The sequence below is a fragment of the Silurus aristotelis genome, assembly GCF_946808225.1.
Source record: "Silurus aristotelis genome assembly, chromosome: 16".
In the NCBI taxonomy this organism is placed as follows: Eukaryota; Metazoa; Chordata; class Actinopteri; order Siluriformes; family Siluridae; genus Silurus; species Silurus aristotelis.
The window spans coordinates 13,157,027-13,182,102 of record NC_139589.1 but is presented as its reverse complement, the minus strand read 5'-3'; the positions used below and the strand labels follow the sequence as shown (position 1 = coordinate 13,182,102).

The 25,076-nt window shown below is 36.9% G+C and overlaps 1 protein-coding gene and 1 long non-coding RNA gene across 9 annotated transcripts in view; both read left to right on the top strand.

The window, feature by feature from the left end:
• Positions 1-14,262, top strand: part of ank1b (ankyrin 1, erythrocytic b) — a 77,535-nt gene extending 63,273 nt beyond the window's left edge. For 2 of the 8 annotated variants that reach the window (XM_083565006.1, XM_083565005.1), the window contains 8 exons: positions 1,992-2,066; positions 2,267-2,398; positions 2,740-2,901; positions 9,876-10,539; positions 11,640-11,847; positions 11,950-12,030; positions 13,224-13,315; positions 14,008-14,262. In XM_083565006.1, coding sequence (XP_083421132.1) covers positions 1,992-2,066; positions 2,267-2,398; positions 2,740-2,901; positions 9,876-10,539; positions 11,640-11,847; positions 11,950-12,030; positions 13,224-13,292 — 1,391 coding nt within the window. In that variant the 3' untranslated portion in view covers positions 13,293-13,315; positions 14,008-14,262. The remainder of the gene's footprint in view (positions 1-1,991; positions 2,067-2,266; positions 2,399-2,739; positions 2,902-9,875; positions 10,540-11,639; positions 11,848-11,949; positions 12,031-13,223; positions 13,316-14,007) is intronic. The other 6 variants (XM_083565002.1, XM_083565004.1, XM_083565008.1 and 3 more) reach the window with 5 other exon arrangements.
• Positions 14,263-17,812: 3,550 nt separating this feature from the next.
• Positions 17,813-22,015, top strand: LOC310739109. Its single transcript, XR_014537262.1, has 2 exons — positions 17,813-18,280; positions 19,891-22,015. It is a non-coding gene; the product is annotated as an uncharacterized lncRNA (long non-coding RNA).
• Positions 22,016-25,076: the final 3,061 nt, after the last annotated feature.

Sequence of the window (25,076 nt, the reverse complement as noted above, 5' to 3'; positions counted from 1 at the left end):
GGGCTTCCCTGCGTCCACCCAGAGAATGAGCAGTAATGTAGTGCATGCTGCTGAATCTGATATGGTCCGAGTGCAAAAATTATAATTAGCATGGCAAGAGAATGAGCGAGGTAAAAGGGCTGCTACGATGCCCGCTATAAAAAAGCTGAAGCTGCATTATAGCTGTATGACAGACTTGAGTGGGGTAGATGGACTCTTCAGGCCAGGCTATATTATAGTGGGTTAAAGTAGATGAAGACAGTACAAGCATTTACAACTCATGTTGGGTAAGTACAGATTATCTAGTACTTTCAGAACCATTTTAACACATTCATCACTTGTAACTTATTTGATTAAAATACCATTAAAATTGCTATGCCACTTCCTGAAAAGCCACCAAAAGGATAAAGGGATAGGATAACTTTAAACTTACAAATAGCTATAGACCTGTAGTAGTGTGTCTCAAAGGACAGGCAAAATCACACAATGTAACCCGGGTTACCAGTCTCTGTAGTCTCTTAATCAGTCAGAGTTTAAGTGTTGGTCTTTTTGATCAGTTTTTTCCCCCTGTTTTAACTAAAACCTGTTTTGTTATATTATTATAACTAAAATAATTTGCAGTGTAAATGCAATATTGATTCATCTTAACCAGCCATTTATTTCAAAAGCACCTCTCTAACAGTTGGCGTCTGTTTTTGAGCTATTCATTTGTGCCAACTACAATAAACCAAGCTATGGCTGGATGTAAAATGCCTTCAGTCTTCCTATGTAGTGCACTACATAGGACCTAACCACTTTAGGTATTTGTCACATAAATGATTAAATGTGTTGAATAGCGTTTAAAAATTCAGAATTCTTAATTGCAGTCAAAATTACTTTCAGCCTAATTGTTCACCCTAGTCTAATTGTTATATAACAAACTGCAGTTTAGCATCTTCCAGAACTATTTTCACACACATTTTTGAGTAGCAAATATGAATTCTCTTTGATAATAGGTATATTTACATTGTACGGGAAAAAAAATGTGCTATAATAAATGAATGTAACACAAACACAGTTTTCCAAAATAACAGATATAATGTACAATGCTGTTCTATTATTTTGGAAAACTGTATTTTAGGATTAATATTTATAAAATTTTATTTGTAAATTAACTTTATATGTACAGATGCATCTCAATAAATTAGAACATACAAAAAGTCACACTATAATCAAATTAAAGTCACACTCTAATCAGCTAATTAAATTGCCATAAACAGCCATTTTTGCCTTTAAATGGTTTCTTAGTCTGGTTCAGGCTACACAATCATGGAGAAAGACTGCTGACTTGACAGTTATCCAGAAGACGATCATTGACACCCTGCACATGGAGGGTAAAACACAAAAGGTCATCACTAAAGAAGTTCACAGAGTGCTGTATCCAAGCACATTAATGGAATTTTGAATTTTGAATTTTGAATTTGAATTTGAGGCAGTAATTAAAGCAAAAGGAGCCCCTATAAAGTATATAGTACATATAGAGTAAATGACCATACTTTCCAAAAGGCCAAAAATTCACAAAAAAAAAAGATTTTTTTTTTTTATTGGTCTTGTGAAGTATTCAGATTTTTTGAGATTGGTGGGTTTTTGTTAAATGTGAGCCAAAATCATCATTAAAAGAAATAAACACTCATACATCAGTCTGTGTGTGATGAATCTGTATAATATACGAGTTTCACTTTTTGTATTTTAATTACTAAAACAAATAAACTTTTTAATGATATTCTAATATATTGAGATGCACCTGTATTTGTATTATATGCGGCATATGCACTATATGCATTATATGTGATATATAATCATTATTAGATATTAATCAAGATAGCAATTCATATGAAGTTAAAATTATCAATATAATGATATTCATATTTGTTTCTATTTGTTTATGTAATATTTGAATCATTGTGTTGTATTATATTTATATATATTTAACCAACTGTAATACATTAACATTTAAATGTTTGTGTGCTTAGCTGCAGTGAATGCCTTGGAAAGGACAGAGCTGAAGATTTCACTGATCACTGAGCAGCTGGGTTTAAGCTGGACTGGTATGAGTTTGTGTGTGTGTGTGTGTGTGTGTGTGTGTGTGTGTGTGTGTGTGTGTGTGTGTGTGTGTGTGTGTGTGTGTGTGTGTGTGTGTGTGTGTGTTGGGCAGGTGGGTCGATGTGTCCTTCTCCCTCTTTCTCTCTCTTTTACTCTTTCTACCACTGTGTTGCTAATCTCCTCTCTCTGTGTTGTGTCTCTGCAGAACTGGCCAGAGAACTGCAGTTCAGTATTGATGACATTAACAGGATACGAGTAGAGAATCCCAACTCCCTTCTGGACCAGAGTACAGCTCTGCTCAACCTGTGGGGTATTCGAGAGGGCAAGAGAGCCCAGAGTGAGCATCTCTATTTACTCTTCTTTCCTCCCTATATGTTTGCCCTGTAACAGAATTTTGACTTCTAAAATAACATATTGACCTGTTTCCAAATGATTTATTATCATATAAATTAATAATAATAATAATAATAATAATAATAATAATAACAATAATAATATATCATTTTTACATACTGCTGCCAAAAACAGATAAAGGAAATCTGAAATTAAAAGACTATTTTGTAAAGCAGGGATTTTGTTCTGGAATTTGTCTAAATCCTATTCTACAGAATTATTGTTACTTTTTATCTCCTGTTTGTTTCCAGCAGTGACTTTTGACTTTTTGACTTTTGTTTCCAGCAGTGGAAAACCTGTATGGGGCGTTAAAGAACATTGACCGGTCAGACATTGTGAAGTCCCTGGAGGATCCAGTGCCACCGGCAATACCTGAGGCAGGACAGGAGGGAGCCTGCAGGCTAGCTGAACGTGACTCCACCCTGCTCTCTCCCAGTGTTGTCAATGGTAAGAACAGGCTGCGCAGTGGGCGGATTTCTTACCACACTGCTTTACACTCTATCCGGTGGAGCATTGCAATAATCCCTAACCAAAAGTGCATGTGTCGGGTCAGAATCTGCATGGGCACTCTTGTCCCCAAGCACTAGGGGGCGCTTTCACACCTCTTAATCTGTTTGAGGAGTCTAAATCAGAGAAATTTGATTAATCTGCTATTTAAGTTAACTTGGATTGATGCTCCATTGATTTAAAGGTGGAAAAAAAACAGTTATGCAATCCTTCGATAAATGCATGTCGAAATCACGCCTAGCGCTGAGCACATAGAAATAAGAGCTAAATAAATGATAAAATAATTGTATAAATAATTAATTGAAAGCATTTTTGATTTGCAACAAATGTTTTACAATTTTTCTTCGACTCTGTATTTTGGCACAGTTTGCCTCCCATGGATTAGTTTGTATTCTGTAAAAATTAGTGCAGCTCAAATATGCATGTTTGGTTTCTCTCAGATGCTCTAGTACCTGGAAGTGGGTGCTGTGTTCTCACTTGCCTAAACACTTACACTGAGTATGTACACACCAGGGATCAGTTCAAAAGGAATAAACTCTGCAATTGTGAAAGCATCCAGAGATGTTTTTTTTCTGAACAGTTATGAACAAAGTAGCGATGTGAAGGAGACGGTCGCTATATTGCACCTTCTTTTCAGACTTGCAGATTTCAGGACTGACTGATTGTAGCATGTCTAGCCTGAGCACATAGTGTTATAGGAGTCAGCTATGTTCCTTTTCATTTCAGCCTCTTATTCAAAGTGCATTATGTTTATCTCGTTTTATATGTTTGTATGACTTTGAGATTTGAGGGTTAAGGGCCTTGACCAAGAGCTCAGCAAGGGCAGCTAGGTAGAGCTAGGATTTGAATTCACAAGTGAACTTGTGATCAGTTATCCAGCATTTTATCCATAGAGCTCCCCCTGCCCAGTGGTTTTCTCAAAAGGAGCTTGTCATTGTCTGACTGTATTTCTGCATGATACCTCAGCTCCTACCCAGTACCAAAGGTAGTGTCTGGTAAAAGGGCCAACAAATTAAGAAGGAGAATCTGAAGATAATTCTGGTTACTCTATGGGTAAACTATAACCACAGATCTTATACTGTAAGTAAATTTGTTGTATGGTTTTCTCACGTGTTTAAACCTTACCCGCTAATATAGTATAGTAAAAGACAGGCTACAGTTTGTAAATGTGCACCTAAAACATGACTCGAAAAATGGGCACTTCAGTCTATATTCTACCCCCAAATTAACCATTTCTACTGCTAATTTGATAATTAGGCAGGCCGCTCTCTTTCTCTCACTCTTTCTCTGTTTTCTACTGACATGTCATCTGCAGCCCAGCCGCCCTATTTTCCTCCTCACAGCTCTCCTCTACGACCTCTGACCTCATAACAACCTCATGCTGACCTCCTCTGGGCCTCCTCCTTCCTCTCATCTCAGTTTTACTTTCCTCTCTTGGTCCTGTGTTGTTGAAAAGAGGGCCCTTTTTCCTCCTCTGTGCGCATGTGCATGCTGCTTGAACCAACTCGTGTTATGTCGCAGGGAAACTCCACTATAAATAAAAATGTTTTGTTCTTGTTTTTGTTTTGCTTTTTTTTTCCTGTAACCAACTTGTGCAGGCTCTGCATGGCATGCTTTCTATGTATGAGGCTCTGTTCATGTATAGTGACCTGTGAAACATCTGATTATGAACCGTTTTAACGATTAGTGAACGGATTGACATGACTCATATTTGCAGTGCGCATAATGCTTTACAAAAATGTCTCTCGGTGTGACCAGGTCATGTCGACAGAAGCGTTTTGAGAACATTATGTGCAAGATGAGGTGGTTTGATGTTGTGTGTGTGTGTTTCCATGTTTTTTAGAAAGTAGTGTACCATGCTATTATTGATGGTTGTATTAACATGATCACTGAATGAAACAAATCCTTTTTAATAATAAATCTAGCAAACTGTAAACTGAAGCTGTTTTTACAAAGGAAGTCCATTGTAATACCTTAATTTCATTGTGTACAAAGCAGCTAAAAAGAAACGTAAACTTGGACTTTCTTTGTCCAAGTTTAAGTTGTTAAAACATGTGAGGAAAAATTTTTATTTAAGCACATTATTTTCAATTAAAACTGAATAAATGTTCTGAAGAGGTCTCTGGATGAGAGACAAAACTAGTTCTTTGTCCATTTTGATCAAAACCAATACAAAAGCCAGAAGCTCCACAAACCACAAGTAATACACTTCCAGGCTTTAGCCTCCTTTTCACTGCTCTTAACAAACTAATAGACCAGAAATCTATGACATCCCAAACGTTCATGCACCTAGATGTCTTATGTCTCATAATTACTGTAAATGTAAGCAGGAAGTGATTAACATATCACTTTATTAACTGTATATTTTAATCTGATATTTAGAGCTTTTTTCAATTCTGTTTAACCAGAAGATAATTTATAGGAAGTCTTCAGGACAGTGAAGTTGATTTAATGTGGTGACATGACAAGCTCATCTTATTAACTTTAAATAGGATAAAAGAGCAGCTTGTGAGGAAATGACTGTTTATTGCTGGTTAAAGCATCAAACCTATATCAGCACCTAATAGAAAAATCTAAATTGTTGGAAAATTTTGGTGATGCAAGAGGAATAAACACTTGACAATATCCTTTAATAGGATAATAGGAGCACAGCCTATTTCCTAAAACTGCCCTTGTGTATATTATTATATAAACATTATACTATAAATATAAATTTTAAGTTGCATGCCTATATTTGTAACTATATTTAATATATATTTCAGTACAATATATTGCAAATGATTAAAATAATCTTCCAAATAATTTAAGATTTTGGAAACCAATAGACTTTTGAATAAAGCTTTTTTTGCAAAAGCGGCCTGATAAAAAAAATATATAGTGACATGTTAATACAACAGTGTGTGTGTGTGTGTGTGTGTGTGTGTGTGTGTGTGTGTGTGTGTGTGTGTGTGTGTGTGTGTGTGTGTGTGTGTGTTTCTGTTATTATTCAAAGACCCACAGTGTGACTGTGGGATTTCTGTCTCACACTAATTGTGCACTAATACTTTAAACCTCATTGTGGTGTGTGTTTTTGTCCAGTGTTGGTGTATTATATGTAATGATGAATGTTAGTGTGTAGAGGTGTGTGAAAGTGTGTACTAGTGCTAACATGTAGTGGTGCAAGTTAGTGGCATATCTGACATAGGTTCTTGTGCTTCATCCCGTGCAGTGCTTTTTGTTCACTTGTTTGTTGTCATAACGGGAGGGACACTGAAGGTCTCTGTAAAGTATCTCACATTTTTCATTCATCCACCTTATACCTTTGATTTTGTTTCTCCTGATTTATTTTTTAGTGCTAATATTTAGTGATGAAACACAGGAAAGTATTCACCCCATTTCACATTTTGTAGTTTCACAACCTGTAATTGAAATGGAGTCAGTTGGGGCTTGTATCATTTGATTTACACACCATGTTCATTTCTTTGTTACACTCCCTGCCCTGGGTCAGTCTTTGCCCCTTTAGGTGCAATTACAGCAGCCTGTTTTCTGTCTTATATATCTTTGAATGGATCTAAAATTGGATCCAATTTTGGATTATCTGCATCCAAATTCAGCTGTTGAACAGCCATTTGAAAAACATGCCACAGATTCTCAGCTGGATTGAGATCTGGATTTTTACTGGACCATTCATGGTTTCAAACATGTCCAGTGTAGCTTTGGCAGCATTCTTAGAGTTGTTTTCCTGTTCCTGTCCATGATGAAGTTTCCGCCCAAGTCTCAAGTATCTGGATTTTGACTGGACCTCTATTTTGCTCCATCGATTTTATTCTTGGCCCTAACCAGTTTCCCAGTTGCTGCCGAAGCATCCCCATAGCATGACTCTGCCAACATCATGCTTTAGTGTGGATTATGATCTCATGGTGATGAGCATATTTTGGTTTCTACCAAATGTAGTGCATTGTGTCAAATGCAAAAGACAGATTTTTCCACATATCTTCTTGGTCCTTAAATTATTTCATATGTTTTCTTTTTTTTTTTTGGCTTTCTCCTTGCCATCCTTCTATAAATCTCAGTTTTGTGAAGTGTCCAGTCTACGGTTGTCCTGAACAACTGCTACATATGAGCTGTGGATGTATCCAGCTCCTTCAGCATACCTTTCACTTATCCTTCTTCACTTCCTTGGTCATCACGATTTTATTTGTTTAGGTCTACTTATTAATAAAGATATACTTACTACAGGTTAAATTAAAGAGATCACATTTACCATTTAAATTGTTCACTTCATTTAATGAATCATGTGACTTCTAAAGGCAGCTGGTGGCAACAGATTTAATTTAGGGGTTTTGCAACACAGCTGAATCACAACTATTTTATTTTTTTGTAGGTTTTTAAAAAATTTTGATTTTTTTTATATTATTTAATTTGATAGGCAGTTTTCTGTAGATTTCTGGATTGTGGATACTGATTTATGTTCTATGTGTGACAGATCAATGGAGGTGTATACTATACTATAAAATGTTCACTGCAGAATGATTGCAAAGCACTAAGGAGAATTATTACGATGTATCCTGGGTGACCGGATCACAGGTTAAAAATTCAAGCAAGAACATGGTCAAATGCTAGGTTATAATTAGGGTACGAATATCTGGAGGTGGTTTGAGATGCATATGGCTACTTCAGATTTGTACTGTGAATGTAAATGAGTCTCAGTGGATTGTGCTATCAATCATCATTTTAATTGCTCTGGCCGGAAAATATGTAATTATTGCAAACCTGTGTGGAGATCATGCTGAAAGGTTTGCTTCTCTGCCTCTGGACTAATGAATAAAACCAACTTCTTAAATGTAGAGATGAAAGCAGTTGCTGTTCTCAATCTTGTTTGTCTCATCTCACATTCATTTATAAACCGAGATAGCAGATGAGTTTGAGATGATTCACAGGACATTTCTCTCTGTGCATAAATGCAGCAGAAGACTAAAATAATAAATGTTTGAGAGTATTTCCCCAACAGAAAATTCAATCAAAGATCAATGTGACGACACATTGATAATGAAAAGTGTGAACTGCTGTGCATCTCATCTGTCCACTTGTGATCTAATCACCTAAGACCTAACCCTGGAGTCTCTATAAAATTACTGACAACAGATCTAGCAAGCAATACAGAGCAGAGACAATTCTGTAGCATACTTGTAATAAAAAATATATATCATTTTAATGTAGATTTCTCAGTGAGATGTACTAGTAAGGGGACAGACAGCTTGCAAGGTCAATCTAGGAGTTTAGAAATAAATCCTACATTTCAGAAGAAAAGTTGGGAACATTTTCAGCCCTTCAAGACAAAATATGATAAGGTGAAGTGCAATAAAACTAGGGAATACCAATGAAAGCTAAAAAGGTCAATTCTGGCTAGGGGTCTCGTCTAAAATAAAGAATAAACTCCATCCAAAAGAAAAAAGCCTGTTGGATTTTTTAAGGGATGTGAAGTATTTTTGAGCTATATAGAAAACCTTTTTTTTTTTTATGTTACACTAAGTGACTACAAACTAGCCAGACATCGCCCCCCGTGGGACCCCTGTGAGTTTCAGTGTAATTCAACGCTGCTTAGCTGACTTCCATTTACAAGAACCATTATTGGAATTAAACTAGTGGCAAAAACAAGTTTTACATAAGGATCTTTTTATACGTCACACTAATTATAAATAAATTCCCCCGAGTTTCATTATCCCAACTTCACATTATTACTTTTGCACTTAATTGTATTATTACAGTGCATTCATGAACACATTATTATTGTTGTTGTTGTTATTTATCTTCAGGCTGTTTATTCTTCTTATCTTTGTTTATTAGGCTCTTTGTTAGTGTCTATTCTGTTAGGAGTTTTGTTGGTGTTATGGCCTTTATGGCAGGAGTCTCTAGTGATACTACGGTAGTAGTATAAGTGAAGTAGAAGTGATATGTCTGAAAAGTCTTTAAGGGTGAGAAGATTTTACTTTTTGATTTCTCTGTACAATGACAAGATAAGTTTGGTTTATTAATTGAACAAAATACTGAAAAGAAAGAAAATGGTGAGGGAACAGCATCTGTAGCTGCTATAATTTGCTGTTTTATAATTGGAATACAACGATTGGGAAGTGTATGATGTGTGAGTAAAATAGGTCAAATGTCCTGATTGTCAAAAGGTCTCTGTCTGCTTCATTCTGGACTTAAGTGGTAGGTTAATAAAATGAGCTTGTGGGATAGTCATGTCTGTATGGTTAAATAAATTAAAAAAATACATTTGATGAGCACATTTCATTAAAACACTTTTATTTAGTTGGTTTATTTAGTTGATTAGCCATGTCATTTCTGATGTATTTATATATATAAATTTACTTTCTACTGCTTTAACATGTTTATATAAATTGTGCTATATAACAAATATAACCATACATGTTATATTGGCAAGATTAAAAGTCACATTTATGCATATTATATTTTATTACTGAACCTGCATGCATTTTGCAGAGGCGCTCCTCAATCTAACATTAAAGTAAGCTATTGTGGAATATTTTTACACCCTTCCCTGTTACATGCTATTGTTTAATAAGGCAAGGAGGCTCCGAATGATTACCGAATTTATTAAATATTGCAAACAGGGAAAAGTAAACATCATTGCACAAGCTTAGTGCTGGGTGATACCGAATTATGTGTGAACTGGCATAAATAATTTGTGTATGTTTTGTGCATCAACATGTGCACAAATTCTGTTTCAGGCCACATGCATGTGTGATGAATTGAAACACAGCTGAGAGTTTGTATTTTCTCTTTAAAGCATGTGCATATAATAAAGTATATTAGCAAGCCGCAAGAACATCGATTGCACCACTGTGAGGTCCAAACACCTCCTTTTGTCTCTGTGGTGTTAGTGTTGCCTCTTTTGTGTGGCCGTTCTTCAGGTTATGGGCTGGCGCCGGAGGAGCTGCTGTCTCCAGCCTCCGTGCAGTACAGCCTGCCCTCTCCACTGGGCTCTGAGCCCTACTGGCAGGAGGTGTCGAGTCTGGAGTGTGCACCAATTGCCACCACCGAGGAGGACACCATGATGGAGATGTCGGATGTGCAGGTGTGGCCAGCAGGAATCAGCCCGTCCTTGGTGACCGTGGAAGACTCATCTGTAGAGGGCAGCAGCCGAGCAGACGATTCGGAGCCAAACACCCTCAGTCTGCCCTGTAGCAGCAGCCTGGGGCGCCCCAGCAGTGGTGCTAGTGGGGCCAGCGGCTCCATCATGGAGCTAGAGGAAGAGGAGGAGGAGGAGGAGGTTGATGAAGAGGACATTCCGCATGAACTGGACAAGGAGAGGGTCCATGCCAGTGGTGCCATCCCCAAAGCCAATCACAATGGGCAAGTTGGAGGTCAGAGGTTGGACAGCAGGAGGGCAGAGGCAGTGGCGGCGGGCAGCAGCATGGCAGGTGGAGCTAAAGGCAGAGGAGGAATAGGAGGTGGAGGAATTGGATTAGGCGCAAGCTCAGGGGAAAAGTTTTCTGTTCTTACAGGGCAACAGATCTACGCCCAGCTGCGTGAGAAAACTGGACTGAGCCGAGCAATTGAGCACAACGGAGACAGGTAAGAGTTTCCTAACAATAAACATATTTCTGGAACTACATTTTTTTTAAACCTTTACTGGCATGAAATGTCTGTTGTATGCACTTTTTAGTCAAAGTTGCTCCACATTTTCAATTTTATAATTAAGCCACATTGTTTATTTATTTATCCCAGCACTCATACAGTACTACTGTCTTCTTTCATGGTACTGCTTCAAATCTGCTTAAAGAATTATTTTTTTTTTTCTCTCAGATTTTGTAGTTTGTATGTGTAATTAGGTTTAGGTTTATCTTATAATTAGGTTATTAGCTTTTTCAGGCTTAATATACCTAGTTAGCTCATGTTACAAAAAAAGATCCTGAGCATGTACAGTATAATACTAACTTTAAATTCATTGTAGCTCATATAGACACAAAGTGTGTTCAGGAAGTATTCATTTGTTGGATATTTAATTTATCTTTTTTTGGATTAGTGGATTGATACTTATCAATCCTTAAAAAAAGCTACATATAGTAATCCATCTTTAACAATGATCCATTGTTAAATTAAACATCATTAATCATCAATTTCATCATAATCAAAACAAACCAGAGATAGTAAAATTAGACATTCTTCACTTAAGTAGAAGTGTGTATATATATATATATACTCGGGTTTCGAAAGAGTAAAAGTACTGACTACACTTTTTTACTCAAGTTAAAGTAAAGAAGTTTGAGCTGTGACGTGTACTTAAGTAAAAAACGTAGCCATTACTTTTACCTGTTTTAGTGTCACGCTGGAAACTGTATTTCATTATTTAGATTTTTGAAAAAGCCGCACAATGACAAGAAAGATGTTGATGAGCTGAAAACTGTGCACAATGCACTGTAAGAAGTAGAAAGTACAGATATTTGTGTAAAAATTTACTGAAAGTAAAAAGTTATTATAAAATAAACAGTGAAATAAAGTACTAATACCAGAAAAAATCTACTTACATACAGTAATGAAGTATTTGTATGTAACAGGGTGTACCAGGATGTATGAGCATTATAGGCAAGGGTCTGAATACTTTGCTACAATAAATGAGTGTGTGTGTGTGTGTGTGTGTGTGTGTGTGTGTGTGTGCGTGTGTTGTGTCTCAGGTTAAGTAGTGGTGCATTTCAGCCTTTCCTTCCAGAGAAGGCCATGGAATGTGTGCTAGAGCAGAGCCAGGCCCGTGTGGCCCAAGAAGCCTTGCTCACTCCGGTACGTGACACGGGTCAGTCTGAGCTCCTGCATGGGAGATTTATGGGCACTCAGCCTTTTGAGAAGGGGCTTGGATTCTCGCATCAGGATGCACACAAAGCACAGGTATGTTCATTAAACCGTGTCCTCTGTCCAGGTTTATTTAATAACCTTGTATTACAGTGTTTACTGATGAGAAAGGTGACATGCCATTGAACTTCTTTACAGAGAGATGAGCCAATCGGTTTCACCAGTGAGTGTCTGAGTGAGGAACAGTTCACTGATGAGCATGGAAATGTGGCCAGCAAGGTGGGTGTTTTGCTCGGTTACAGGTTCAGTGAACACACTGGTGTTATGATCCCATTCACTTTAATGCAGAGGTGTCAAACTTATGATCCTGCTACTTGCATTCGACCATGGCAAACTTGCACAAGACATACATAAATTAAAAACAACTCATTGTACATACTACTCCACATAATAAAAATACTATTGTGACCTTTAAATCTGGAAAAAAAAATACAATTATTTATAGCATCTACTGCATACATTAGAATAGTTTCTGTTATTCTACATCCATACTCTATTCTATTTTCAATCGCAGTTGTGTTAATTGAGAATTTGTTGTCACATGACACATAAACATGTATTTTTATTGCAGTAAAAAAAAAATTTAAAGAAAGAAAAATCCTGCTTGCATTAAATTCAGCCCTTTCATCCATTCTGCCTAGTAGTTCTGCTACTTGGTCTGTTGATTTGGTCTTTTTTGCTTTAAACCTCTTCAATAATGCTTTCAAATAACTCTTCTTTTATATGAGTGCACAAAATATGTAAGTCTAGTGCACCTGTACTCCCCTCTCAAACACCAGACTCTATAACTCCTTCAAAGTAACTGTTGGCCTCACTGTGGCTTCCCTTACTAATCTCTGTCTTGTTTTGAGGGAGTGCCTGGCCTAAGTTCTTATTCATTATTATAAATCACTACTGATCCAACAGAACTTATTAATGTCTAACCTTGTAGATATAATTGTCCTCCACAGTTATAAAGTCCTAATACCTTATTTCCTAACTTCCTCTGAGTGCTCCCAGATCATCATTTTAAATCCTTTCCTTCAGACTGACAGACTTTTTATAGAGAGTTCAACTGAGGTGTTTTTTTTCCCAGAAATTGGGAGCTGTTTTACTATTATAGTTTATAATTTACTATTATAAGGCCAATTTGTTTGCAATACAATAATGACAAGAACAACACCATTTAGTATTTAGATAAATCTGTTGCATTCCAGAGGAGGTTAAATTAATTTATTATTAGCAAATAAAAATAATTTATTAATTAAAATTAATAATAATAATAGTCTTATATTATGGCTCACAAAAATGCTGATGTGACGGGGGCAGAATGTGAGTTTGACACTGCAGCTTTAGCGGGACTGAATCAGTGTTTCTGAGGTCTTCTTTCCTCTCCTCCTCCTCCTATTTCTTCCCTCCTTCCCGTGCTCTAGCTGGGTGTGGATGTGAAGAGAGGAGTGCAGGCAGTGAAGCGTGCCAGTCTGAGGAGTGTAAAGCACTGAAACTAACACACACTGTTCTAAAGGTATGGGATAGACTGAGCAGGACCAGAGTCTTTATTCTGACATTTGGCTTCTTCACAACTGCTTCTGAAAGATGCCTAAAGTGATTTTTATACATTTCTGAGTCTTTACTGTCTTGGAAAAGCAGATTTAGTCAGGTCAGCGTTAAACTGGCTTTTAATTGCTTATTCACTAAGGGTGTCGATTGTAGTGCAGTGTCAAAAACACACAACTTGTCATGCCCTGAATTCTTTCCTGTGTCAGACAACTCACAATTACAGCTCTATCTTTGACTGTTAGGAAGACTAGAGACTCCATTATTGTATATTACATCAGCAATGATCTATCTTTTGTAAGTTTTTTAGATTATGTGAAGCATCTGCTATTCAGGTCACCACAGATGAGCATATCAAAATAGTAACGTATTAGAGAAGCTCATTTATATAAAACTGTGATTTTCAGCTGCAGTTCTATTAGAGCTGCTGTTATAGACAATCATTCAACATTTTCTGATGATGATCAGATTCCAGAAAAGTACAAAACAATTGTACACTACATATATCTGCGTTCAAGGTTAAAGGCAATAAAGGTGAGCGCATGTGATATTATTCACCTGTAGCCTGGCTATTAATCACAGTGGGATTTTTAAGGTCACTATGATAAAATGCTTCTTTTCATAATATGTACTGGTTTATTCTCTCCTGCTGTCCTCCAGGGTAGGACGTTCACTGCCAAACCTTCCTTCACTCAAATACATTTGGGAGACAGAACGAGACGAGAGACACCTGAGAGGCAGGATGATGGGAAGAAAATGGAAGGCGGTGAATGAAAAAAAAACATTACCAACACAAACACAACAAAAACCACCACAAAAAAATAAACAGAAATGACAAAGGAGCAGCACTTGAGAAATGGAAGGAGAAAGAGATCTACCTGTACTTTTGTAACATTTTTAACAAGCGTGATAAAATGAAGGCTAGCTTAGGGCATGATCTTTTTTTGTATAAAAGTTCATAAAAAAAAAAAAAACTAACAAAAAAACAAAGAGAAAAAAAAAAAAACAACAAAAAGTGCTTCCTGTCAACTGTAAATGCATGATCGACTGCTGGTGCATGACCTATGACCTTTGAGCTGTCATTATCTATCAACTAAAAACTGGACGAGGAGAAGGGCCCAAGCAGGATTCGGGGAGGATTTAAGGATTGGGAACAACACAGCCAAATAACAAAAAAAGTAAAAGTTGGACAACATGACACGGCGTAGGATTTACGCTGAACACATCAGTGCTTCATCTCCACAGGCCCTTTATCCTGTTCTTCTATGTGATATATGCACTCTATGCTATGCGAATGTTGTCGTGTGTGTGTGTGTGTGTGTGTGTGTGTGTGTGTGGGTGTGTGTGTGTGGGTGTGTGTGAGTGTGTCCATATTTTATGCATGTGTACTTGCTTCCGGCTGCTGATTGTTGTTTTTTCTGCCGTGACACTTTTTTCCTGAGTGTGTGAATTGATTGAGAACGAGGCTGCTGCTGTGTGTGTGTGTGTGTGTGTGTGTGTGTGTGTGTGTGTGTGTGTGTGTGTGTGTGTGTGTGTGTGAGTATGGACCTTTTGTTCTTTGTTGTGAAGTGTCTTTGTGTTTCCTTAAACACTCCTCCAGGTTTTTGTCACTTCCAGGAGGAATAAGTGGATCCCCCTGCATGGTTTGAATATTTCAAGAAATCGGGTTCTCCAGCTGGAGGTTGTGTTGTTTTATTTCGTTGTCTCTGTGTGAGCCAGCGCAACACCCCAACGTCTCTACTAATGCAGACATGCTGTATGTGTGTATGCTCAATAATATGGAGAGGAAGTAAAAATGGCATATTCAGAGCAACAAAAGAATTCAGCCAAAAATCCTTCATAAGGTGCGTCAGCAATGTGAACTCCCAAAGCTGAGGTGTCGGTAATTGCTATTTAAAATAAAGCAGTGTTTAAGGATCTGAGGTGGTGTATATATCTATATATCAAATGCTATTTTATAGTCTTATATCACAGCGCTGTTGTTTCTTTATTCTAATTGGGTGATAGATTTTTTTATACCAGCAGCTCTGACTCTACAGCAAATCAAAGTTTTAAATTAAAGTACTACTAGTAATATGTTCTTGTTTCTAAAGTGTGAGCTCATTCACAGGGCCATGCAAGTTGGCACACTACAGAAATTGATTAAAAGAAACATATAATTGATACGATTTTGATTAGGATTATTTAACATTTATAGGAGAATTCTGCAAAGCTGTAACTTTCAGTCTTCCTGGTAACGCAGTTCATGATTTGCCCTTTGTCTATAATATGACAGGCAGCATTTTATATATATATATATATATATATATATATATATATATATATATATATATATATATATATATATATATATATATATATATATATATAGCTGCAGGAGCGCTTAGTTTGCACACAAAATTTAAGGAACTTTGGCTGAAAAATTGTCTCTGAAAAGCACTTTTTTTCTCTCTCTCTCTCTATTTCTCTCGTGCTTCCCATTTATTAAATTGCGTGCTTCCTCGTTTCCTTTCCATGCGTCCCTTCCTTGTCTTTTGCTTCTTCCTATTTGGACAAAAGGAACGGCTGCACGAAAAGGAAACACAACCAGGGGAAACATTTGTAGCAAAAGGTTTTGCCTAACAGGACACTCTCACTCAGTGATGCCTCAGTAAAGTGATGTAGTAGATTTCTAAAGTTCTGCAAAACCATATAACACCATGTTCACACTAACAAGTGGCAAAACAACTTGTGTCACTTGTAGTTTGTCCCTTGAGGCCAGTAGTGACCACTACTGTTAATTCTTGTTGATGATGTGGTCTGGCTTTTTTTTAAACATTACATTTATTCAACTATAGTGGCTTCTGTGTTCTATGTTTAACTTCTAAAGTCAGCTAGTTAAGCATAAATGAAGGAGCACACTAATGTGTGAAAACTTGTTTTGCTCTATCCTTAATGAGATCATATGGCAAAAAAGTGACATGTTTGGAACTAATCACAGGTAGGAATTGAAGTTTCCCTGAAGAAGCACTGATCACACTATTGGTCTGAGAAAGCATTTGAATTTGTATTCGTTGTGGTTACATAGAATTAGGGAGATCTTCATTCCGACATCGCATGTTGCGCGCCACTGTCAGTGAAAATGTGCGCACAAACTGTGCATGTATTTGAAAATAAATGGTCACCTGTCGCTTTGTCACATTTTAGTGTGAACAGTGTGTTACATGGCACCGACTAACAATAAACTTCCATACACATATCAACCAATAACTAAAACCTCACATATGCCTGCTTGAATAGCACCATTTTACCCTATACAAGTACCCATATTACACTTTAGTCCTAACTTTTATTACTTTTCTACTATTTATTGAACATGTTTTTTCTGTAATCTGCAAACCTCTTTCCTTATCTGAGATGGCTAAAGAAATTATACATCCTCTAAGATAGACAGTCAAGCTGACTGATGAAGGAGGCATCAATTAGAACACTGGGAAGCACCCACTCTTTATCTCCTCTATCTTCAACTCTATGTGCATCTGTAGCTCCACGTCTTTTAAAGCCCCACCCACTCTGGACTCCTGGTGAATGATGTAGCACATCATGCTGCTTTCATCTTGCTGTCCTGTTCATGTGCATTCTACATTTTCCAGGGCGTTCGATCCAATTTCGAACAGTACCGATTACACACAGAGCTACTGCCGATGTGATGCATCTTTAAACCTATTTCAAAAGTTCGACATTTTCAACTGATTAGTGTACAGTAAAGCACAGACAGATCAAATCTATACAGACAGCACTGTGATCGTCCACCTTGAAATTTACTGACCCCTGAACTGTGACAACTGTCTGTCCTCTGTTGGTTTTATTATATATCACACACACAGATGCACATGAATACCTTTCAATTAACAGCAAGTATCCAACCCTGGCATCTGTGTGCATCCTTAATCGTCTTTAGTTTTATGTTCATTCACAAATTCCCAATCAGACTAAACCTATTTATGCTTTAACTACCAAAGCAATAATATCAAATAATATCAATATCATGGTAACAATTTGCTGTGTGTGTGTGTGTGTGTGTGTGTGTGTGTGTGTGTGTGTGTGTGTGTGTGTGTGTGTGTGTGTTTTGTGTTTACCCTAGTAGCATTTTTATTCAACTCTATTGATATAATAAGAGTATATACATTACATATGATTATAAATTGACATTATGAGTATTAAAGTTGCACTGTGTGCAAGTGTGTGATGTTCAAACCAGCTCAAGTTTGTAGAAATGAACTCGGGGGTGCTGTCTGAAAGCCGCAAGCTTTGACGCTCGATTGACGTCTGACAGACTCACTTAAAATGTAGCACACAATCTTCTTTTATTTATTTTCTAAAAAGAAAAAGAGTGAAAAAAATAAAAGTATATATATATATATATATATATATATATATATATATATATATATATATATATATATATATATATATATATATATATATCAGTGAATGTGTCAGTAATGAAAAGAATCGATTGTATATTTATTGTTAAAGATTTTCTGTGGATGAGTGAAACCCAGATTCTCTTTATCTCTCACGTCTGCTCACTCCAATCCTACTGACTCTTTAAAGTTCACTCAGGTTTTGTGTTCTAACAATAATTTTTTTCTTCCACTTTCCACACTCAGATCTTTAAATATTCTTTACAGCTCAAGTAACGTACACAACTGAACTTTGAAGTTTGTAGCTGTTTGAATCAAATGCACACAACCTTCCCTTCACAGCAAATGTAGTCGAAATGTTTATAGTCAAGCTTGGAGGCTAATGTAGCTAACAATTTACAAACATCTGTCATCTCTTTCAGTGATGTTATACAGTGCAACTTCTTGTCGTCTAGCTGAACACTGGAACTATAAACGGTTTTTCAGTTTGTTAATTTGCAGAAACCATTATAATGCTTGCACATACAGTGAGGAAAATAAGTATTTGAACACTCTGCTATTTTGCAAGTTCTCCCACTTAGAAATCATGGAGGGGTCTGAAATTGTCATCGTAGGTGCATGTCCACTGTGAGAGACATAATCTAAAAAAAAAAATCCAGAAATCACAATGTATGATTTTTTAACTATTTATTTGTATGATACAGCTGCAAATAAGTATTTGAACACCTGAGAAAGTCAATGTTAATATTTGGTACAGGAGCCTTTGTTTACATTTACAAAGGTCAAACGTTTCCTGTAGTTTTTCACCAGGTTTGCACACACTGCAGGAGGGATTTTGGCCCACTCCTCCACACAGATCTTCTCTAGATCAGTCAGGTTTCTGGCCTGTCGCTGAGAAACACGGAGCTTGAGCTCCCTCCAAAGATTCTCTATTGGGTTTAGGTCTGGAGACTGGCTAGGCCACGCCAGAACCTTGATATGCTTCTTACAGAGCCACTCCTTGGTTATCCTGGCTGTGTGCTTCGGGTCATTGTCATGTTGGAAGACCCAGCCTCGACCCATCTTCAATGCTCTAACTGAGGGAAGGAGGTTGTTCCCCAAAATCTCGCAATACATGGCCCCGGTCAACCTCTCCTTAATACAGTGCAGTCGCCCTGTCCCATGTGCAGAAAAACACCCCCCAAGCATGATGCTACCACCCCCATGCTTCACAGTATGGATAGTGTTCTTGGGATGGTACTCATCATTCTTCTTCCTCCAAACACGTTTAGTGGAATTATGACCCAAAAGTTCTTTTTTGGTCTCATCTGACCACAAGACTTTCTCCCATGACTCCTCTGGATCATCCAAATGGTCATTGGCAAACTTAAAACGTGCCTGGACATGTGCTGGTTTAAGCAGGGGAACCTTCCCTGCCATGCATGATTTCAAACCATGACGTCTTAGTGTATTACCAACAGTAACCTTGGAAACTGTGGTTCCAGCTCTTTTCAGGTCATTGACCAGCTCCTCCCGTGTAGTTCTGGGCTGATTCCTCACCTTTCTTAGGATCATTGAGACCCCACGAGGTGAGCTCTTGCATGGAGCCCCAGTCCGAGGGAGATTGACAGTCATGTTTAGCTTCTTCCATTTTCTAATGATTGCTCCAACAGTGGACCTTTTTTCACCAAGCTGCTTGGCAATTTCCCTGTAGCCCTTTCCAGCCTTGTGGAGGTGTACAATTTTGTCTCTAGTGTCTTTGGACAGCTCTTTGGTCTTGGCCATGTTAGTAGTTGTATTCTTACTGATTGTATGGGGTGGACAGGTGTCTTTATGCAGCTAACGACCTCAAACAGGTGCATCTAATTTAGGATAATAAATGTAGTGAAGGTGGACATTTTAAAGGCAGACTAACAGGTCTTTGAGGGTCAGAATTCTAGCTGATAGACAGGTGTTCAAATACTTATTTGCAGCTGTATCACACAAATAAATAGTTTAAAAATCATACATTGTGATTTCTGGATTTTTTTTTTAGATTATGTCTCTCACAGTGGACATGCACCTACGATGCCAATTTCAGACCCGGCCATGATTTCTAAGTGGGAGAACTTGCAAAAGAGCAGCGTGTTCAAATACTTATTTTCCTCACTGTATGTAGAAATTACTTGGTTTGAACTGAACCCATGTAAGAACACAGCAGTCACTCTAGTAAACTCTAGCTTGACTTGATTAGCATGAACAAGGGATTTGTTTTAAAATCTATCCAAGTGCAGGAAGTACACTAACCTGCTGTACTAGTTATGTATGTTATTAACTTATAATTGTGGACCGTGTACCCAAGGAAAAGTTTTGTTTATATTTTACCAACGTTATATTTGAGTGGTAAACCTTTTTTTTATTAGGAAGTAATATTTGGAGAAAAAGCAGTCTAGAAGAGCAGACTAATAGGTGTGGATTTGTGAAAGGTTTTTATTTTTTTCATGTTGGAATGTTCGTTATTAGAAAACATAATGTATAAAGTGGGACCCTGTTAGAAAGAAAGTAGGAACGGTTTTGTTAACAGGAAGCGAGACAGCTAACTGTGAGGAGTGACGTATGCTTGTGTCTTCAAAACATCAAACTATATAGTTGGAGAGAACTTACTGAGTGTATAATTAATAATACTATATTGATGAGGCATTTTCTTCATTTGTTAATTAAGGGATCTATACGAAGGTCTAGTTTCCTTCTTTTGGAAATGGAATCACTTTTATCTTTGCTTTATCTTTGTGCTTTCTGGGCCCTGCCAGAAATTTCAAGACAGAGTTGAAAACTATAATCAGTTTCGAATTTAAACGTAAAAATAAGCTTGCTTTTTTAACAAAAAATTATTACTTTTGTATATTAAAATGATCTTAAAAATCAGTTTGAAATAATTATCTGACGATTTAAGGGAATATATGCAATTTAAAAAGGAATGATAGACTTTAGTTAGTTGTTCGCTACATTAGATTGGGATTCATTCTTAAAAAGACGTGCATTTGGATTGAAAGGGAAGTTGTACAATGGGTCAGTTTGATGTTCTGTCTAACTGTTCCAGTGAGTAAATATATTCATTGTTTATTTTCTGAGAAGTCAAATTGTACCTAAGCATTATTTTCTGATGGGGGTTCAGTGATCATTCTGACCGTCTACAGACGTTTTGGGACGTTGGGGTGTAATGTGATGGGCAGCAACTGTTGCTATAATGAAAACGAGATCCATAATATTTAGGCTTGTTATTAGTTAAAAGGACACTGAAGTGAGTGAGTCTGAAGTGGGGGGACAAAAAGGATGTTGTGCCCTTTAAAAAAAAAAAAGAAAAGAAAAAACGGGCACGCACTAAAGAAACACACAAAGATGTTACCATTACAGTGTATTATGATGATTTTATGTAAAATGTTACTGTTGAAACCCTAGAGTTCACTTGTACTTCATTAGAGTGGATAAATGACAATATTAATGCAATATCATATTACTCTGTACTAAGGAATGCAACCGCACACATGCACAGAAAATATGTTTTTAAAAACAAAAGAATATATGTACAAATTATATGACAAGAAATCTAATTATATACATTGATTAGAATGCTATGCACCCTTATTAGAGTTGTTATAGATGTATTTTAAGCATATTAGCTAGAACAAGAACATGTCCATACATGAATATGGGGAATGTAGAGCTAGCTCTAAACCTGTTTTCTTTTTTTCTTTTTTTTTATTGCTATGGAGAGAAAAATAAATAAACCTGAATATGTATACAAGCCTTTTAATCAGATTCATTCTGACAAGGATATGTATAGTTCATTTATCCTGCACACCAGCTCAGACCATTTACAAAAACTTAATAAAGAACCATGTGACATATTGGATGTGGCCTGGTGTTGTGTAATGTGTTATTATTTTTTGGATTATTTTTATACATTTTTATCCCAATTATTTCGGCTTTCATTTAAGTTCCTAGTTAATTTATTTTGCTATTTCTTGGTGTGTTTTTCTTAGACTATTGTGCTCATGCATTCGCTGCTGAACTATTTTATTCTGGTTAAACTTTATGTATTTATTTATTTGTTTATTTATTTGTTTAATCTATTCAATATTTCACATTTTTATTTTGTATTAATAAATGTTTTTTTATTTACTTTTTTAAACATATTTAGAATGTTTTTTGTTTGTTTGTTTTGTTTGTTTGTTTTTATATCAAGTTTGCATGTACTGTGCAGGAAAGAAAAATAAATTGTGTTTTATTGTGAAACCTTTCCAGAGAAAGTAAACGAATGCTGATTTAAAACTGACTTTATGGTCATCCATAATGTTAGTTAGTTAGTTTGAGGACCGAATATCATCACATTATGTGGAATCATGTTTGAAATATAAATGTTGCATACACTTTAAACATATGACACTGAATTTGTGTAGAACAGTCATTAATACATAATTGAAATCTTTAAAGTGGATACATTTAATTCTTCGCCAGATGCCACAGGGCAGAATGTACACACTGTGGGACAATTGGGTGGTGGTGGGGGTCAGGATAAGCAGTGGGGTATACCGAAAAAAATATAAATAACTAAATGACTGTGTCAGACAAGAGAGTTTTTGCACAGTTTGTGTAGGTGCTCCACACTTTAACATCAGAGCAGTTTAAATCAAAAGAGCAGTGACAAAATGACAAAGGAGCCACGGCTATATAGAAACCATCAATATTATAGAGAAACGTAGTTTAAAAGAATGCTGCATTACAGACAGGTATCTCATACAGTGAGAATACATTAAATGTCATTACTAAAACAATAAACCAAATAAACATAGTTTAAATCTCCTTTCTTTGCAGCCATAGCTACACCGACAGCGTTCAAGAATTCTGACCCCCACAGACCGGTTATGTGCCCATGAGGTACACAAATTAGTCCTGTCTTTTTAGGAAAGTACTTAACTTATAATGTGTATAAAAGACACCTGTCACAGAATCAGTCTTTCTCGAACCTCTCCACCACCATGGGCAAGACCAAAAAGCTCAAATGGCATCAGGGACAAGATTGTGTTGACCCGCACAAGGCTGGAATTGGCTACGAGCTCATCAGCAAGAAACACTGCGTGAAAGAGACTACTGTTGGTGTGATAATCCGACAATGGCGGAAATACATTACACCCCTCGATCGGGAGCTCAATGCAAAATGTCACCTCGTGGGGTAAGGACAATTCTGAGAAAGGTGAGGGATCAGTCCAGAACTACATAGAATGAGCTTTTTAATAATCTCAAAGAAGCTGTGACCAGTCACAAAGAAAACCATTTGTAACACACTTCGCCGTAATGGGTTGAGATCCTGCAGTGACCGCCAAGTCACCATGCTCAAAAAGGCATATCAACAGTGTTGGGAAGTAACGCGTTACTTTTTACAGTAACTAATACTGTAACGCGTTACTTTTAAAAAATATAGTAACTCCGTTACCGTTGCCGTATGGTGCGTTACCCGTTACTTTTTTAAATGAATTAATTTCGGCTGAAGTGTAGACTACAGTCTAACCTGCTTACAGCAGAGACGCGGTGTAGGACTGGTGGATAAACCACTGTAAACACGAAGAAGACGCGCTGTGGGCGTTTATTCAGGTCTGTGCGGCAGTAATGGCGAGTCGAGGCGAGAGCAAGACGAGTTTCTCAAAGTGGAAATAGGCTCATTATTTCACTTTAGTTGAGTATAAAGACAAAAACTGTCAAATATAAATTGTGTCTTTCTGGTTCGAAGCTCGTATCTACTGCGATAAACAGCAACTCCAATCTGCCGAAGCTCCTTCAGAATCGACATGCCTTGACGAAGCTAGAAGCTCACCCGGTGTTCTGTTTTCATACTTCAGCTGTGAAAGGAACATTTTTAAGAGCGCAACACAACAGCAGAAGCCACTTTAGTTTTTGATTGTGAATGTTTATTCAGATTGTTTTGTTGTTTATTTCAGAAATCCTTGTGATATGTTCAGTTGGAGCTGGTCTGACTTTAATAAAATAGTGTTTAAAAATTACTCTGTGTTTAAGTCAGTTTTGTGTTTGTATAGACCATAACGCATAAAAGGGCAATAATGTAAACATTAAAGAAGGTTCTTTAAAAAAATGACAATGTTACTTTTAACAGTAACGCGTTACTTTTTGGTGTAAGTAATCAACAAAGTAATTGAGTTACTTTTTGAATGAAGTAACGAGTAACTGTAACTAGTTACTATTTTTTAGTAACGAACACAACACTGCATATCAACATTCTGCTTTGGGGCTGTTTCTCTGCTCAGGGTACAGGGAGACATTGAGGGGTCGGCGAACAAGGCAATGTACTGTAGAACCTTGGATGGGAACCTTTTGGCTTCAGCCAGAACAATAAAGATGGGTGGTGGATGGGTCTTCCAGCATGACAATGACCTAAACATATGGCCAAGGCAACTTAGGAGTGGCTCAAGAAGAAGCACATTAAGATTCAGGAGTGACCTAGACAGTCTCTGGACCTTAATCAAAGAAAATATTTTTAAGGAGCTGAAATTTTGAGTTGTCACATGAAAGCCTTAAAACCTTACGGATTTAAGAGTATCTGCAAAGAGGAGTGGACACAAAACTGGTGACCTGAAACATCTGAACTTTGTGCTTGCTAATAAGGGTTTCTCCACAAAGTACTAAGTCAACATTTGCTTGAGGATTTCACTCGGACAAATGCAAATTAATTTATAACCTTTCTTTAAAATTTGTATTGGTATTCTGTCTCTCGCTGTTAAAAATTGTAGATCATTTATTTCTTTGTAAGGGGTAAACTAACGTAACCCTCTCCAACTTATCCGGGCTTGGGACCGGCACTGAGAGTGGCTGGGGATGGTTCCCTGACCGGGGATCGAATATATATACTGTAAATATATATATATATATATATATATATATATATATATATATATATATATATATATATATATATACAGTGGGTACGGAAAGTATTCAGACCCCCTTAAATTTTTCACTCTTTGTTATATTGCAGCCATTTGCTAAAATCATTTAAGTTCATTCTTCTTCCTCATGAATGTACACACAGCTCCCCATATTGACAGAAAAACACAGAATTGTTGACATTGTTGCAGATTTATTAAAAAAGAAAAACTGAAATATCACATGGTCCTAAGTATTCAGACCCTTTGCTGTGACACTCATATATTTAACTCAGGTGCTTTCCATTTCTTCTGATCATCCTTGAGATGGTTCTACACCTTCATTTGAGTCCAGCTGTGTTTGATTATACTGATTGGACTTGATTAGGAAAGCCACACACCTGTCTATATAAGACCTTCCAGATCACAA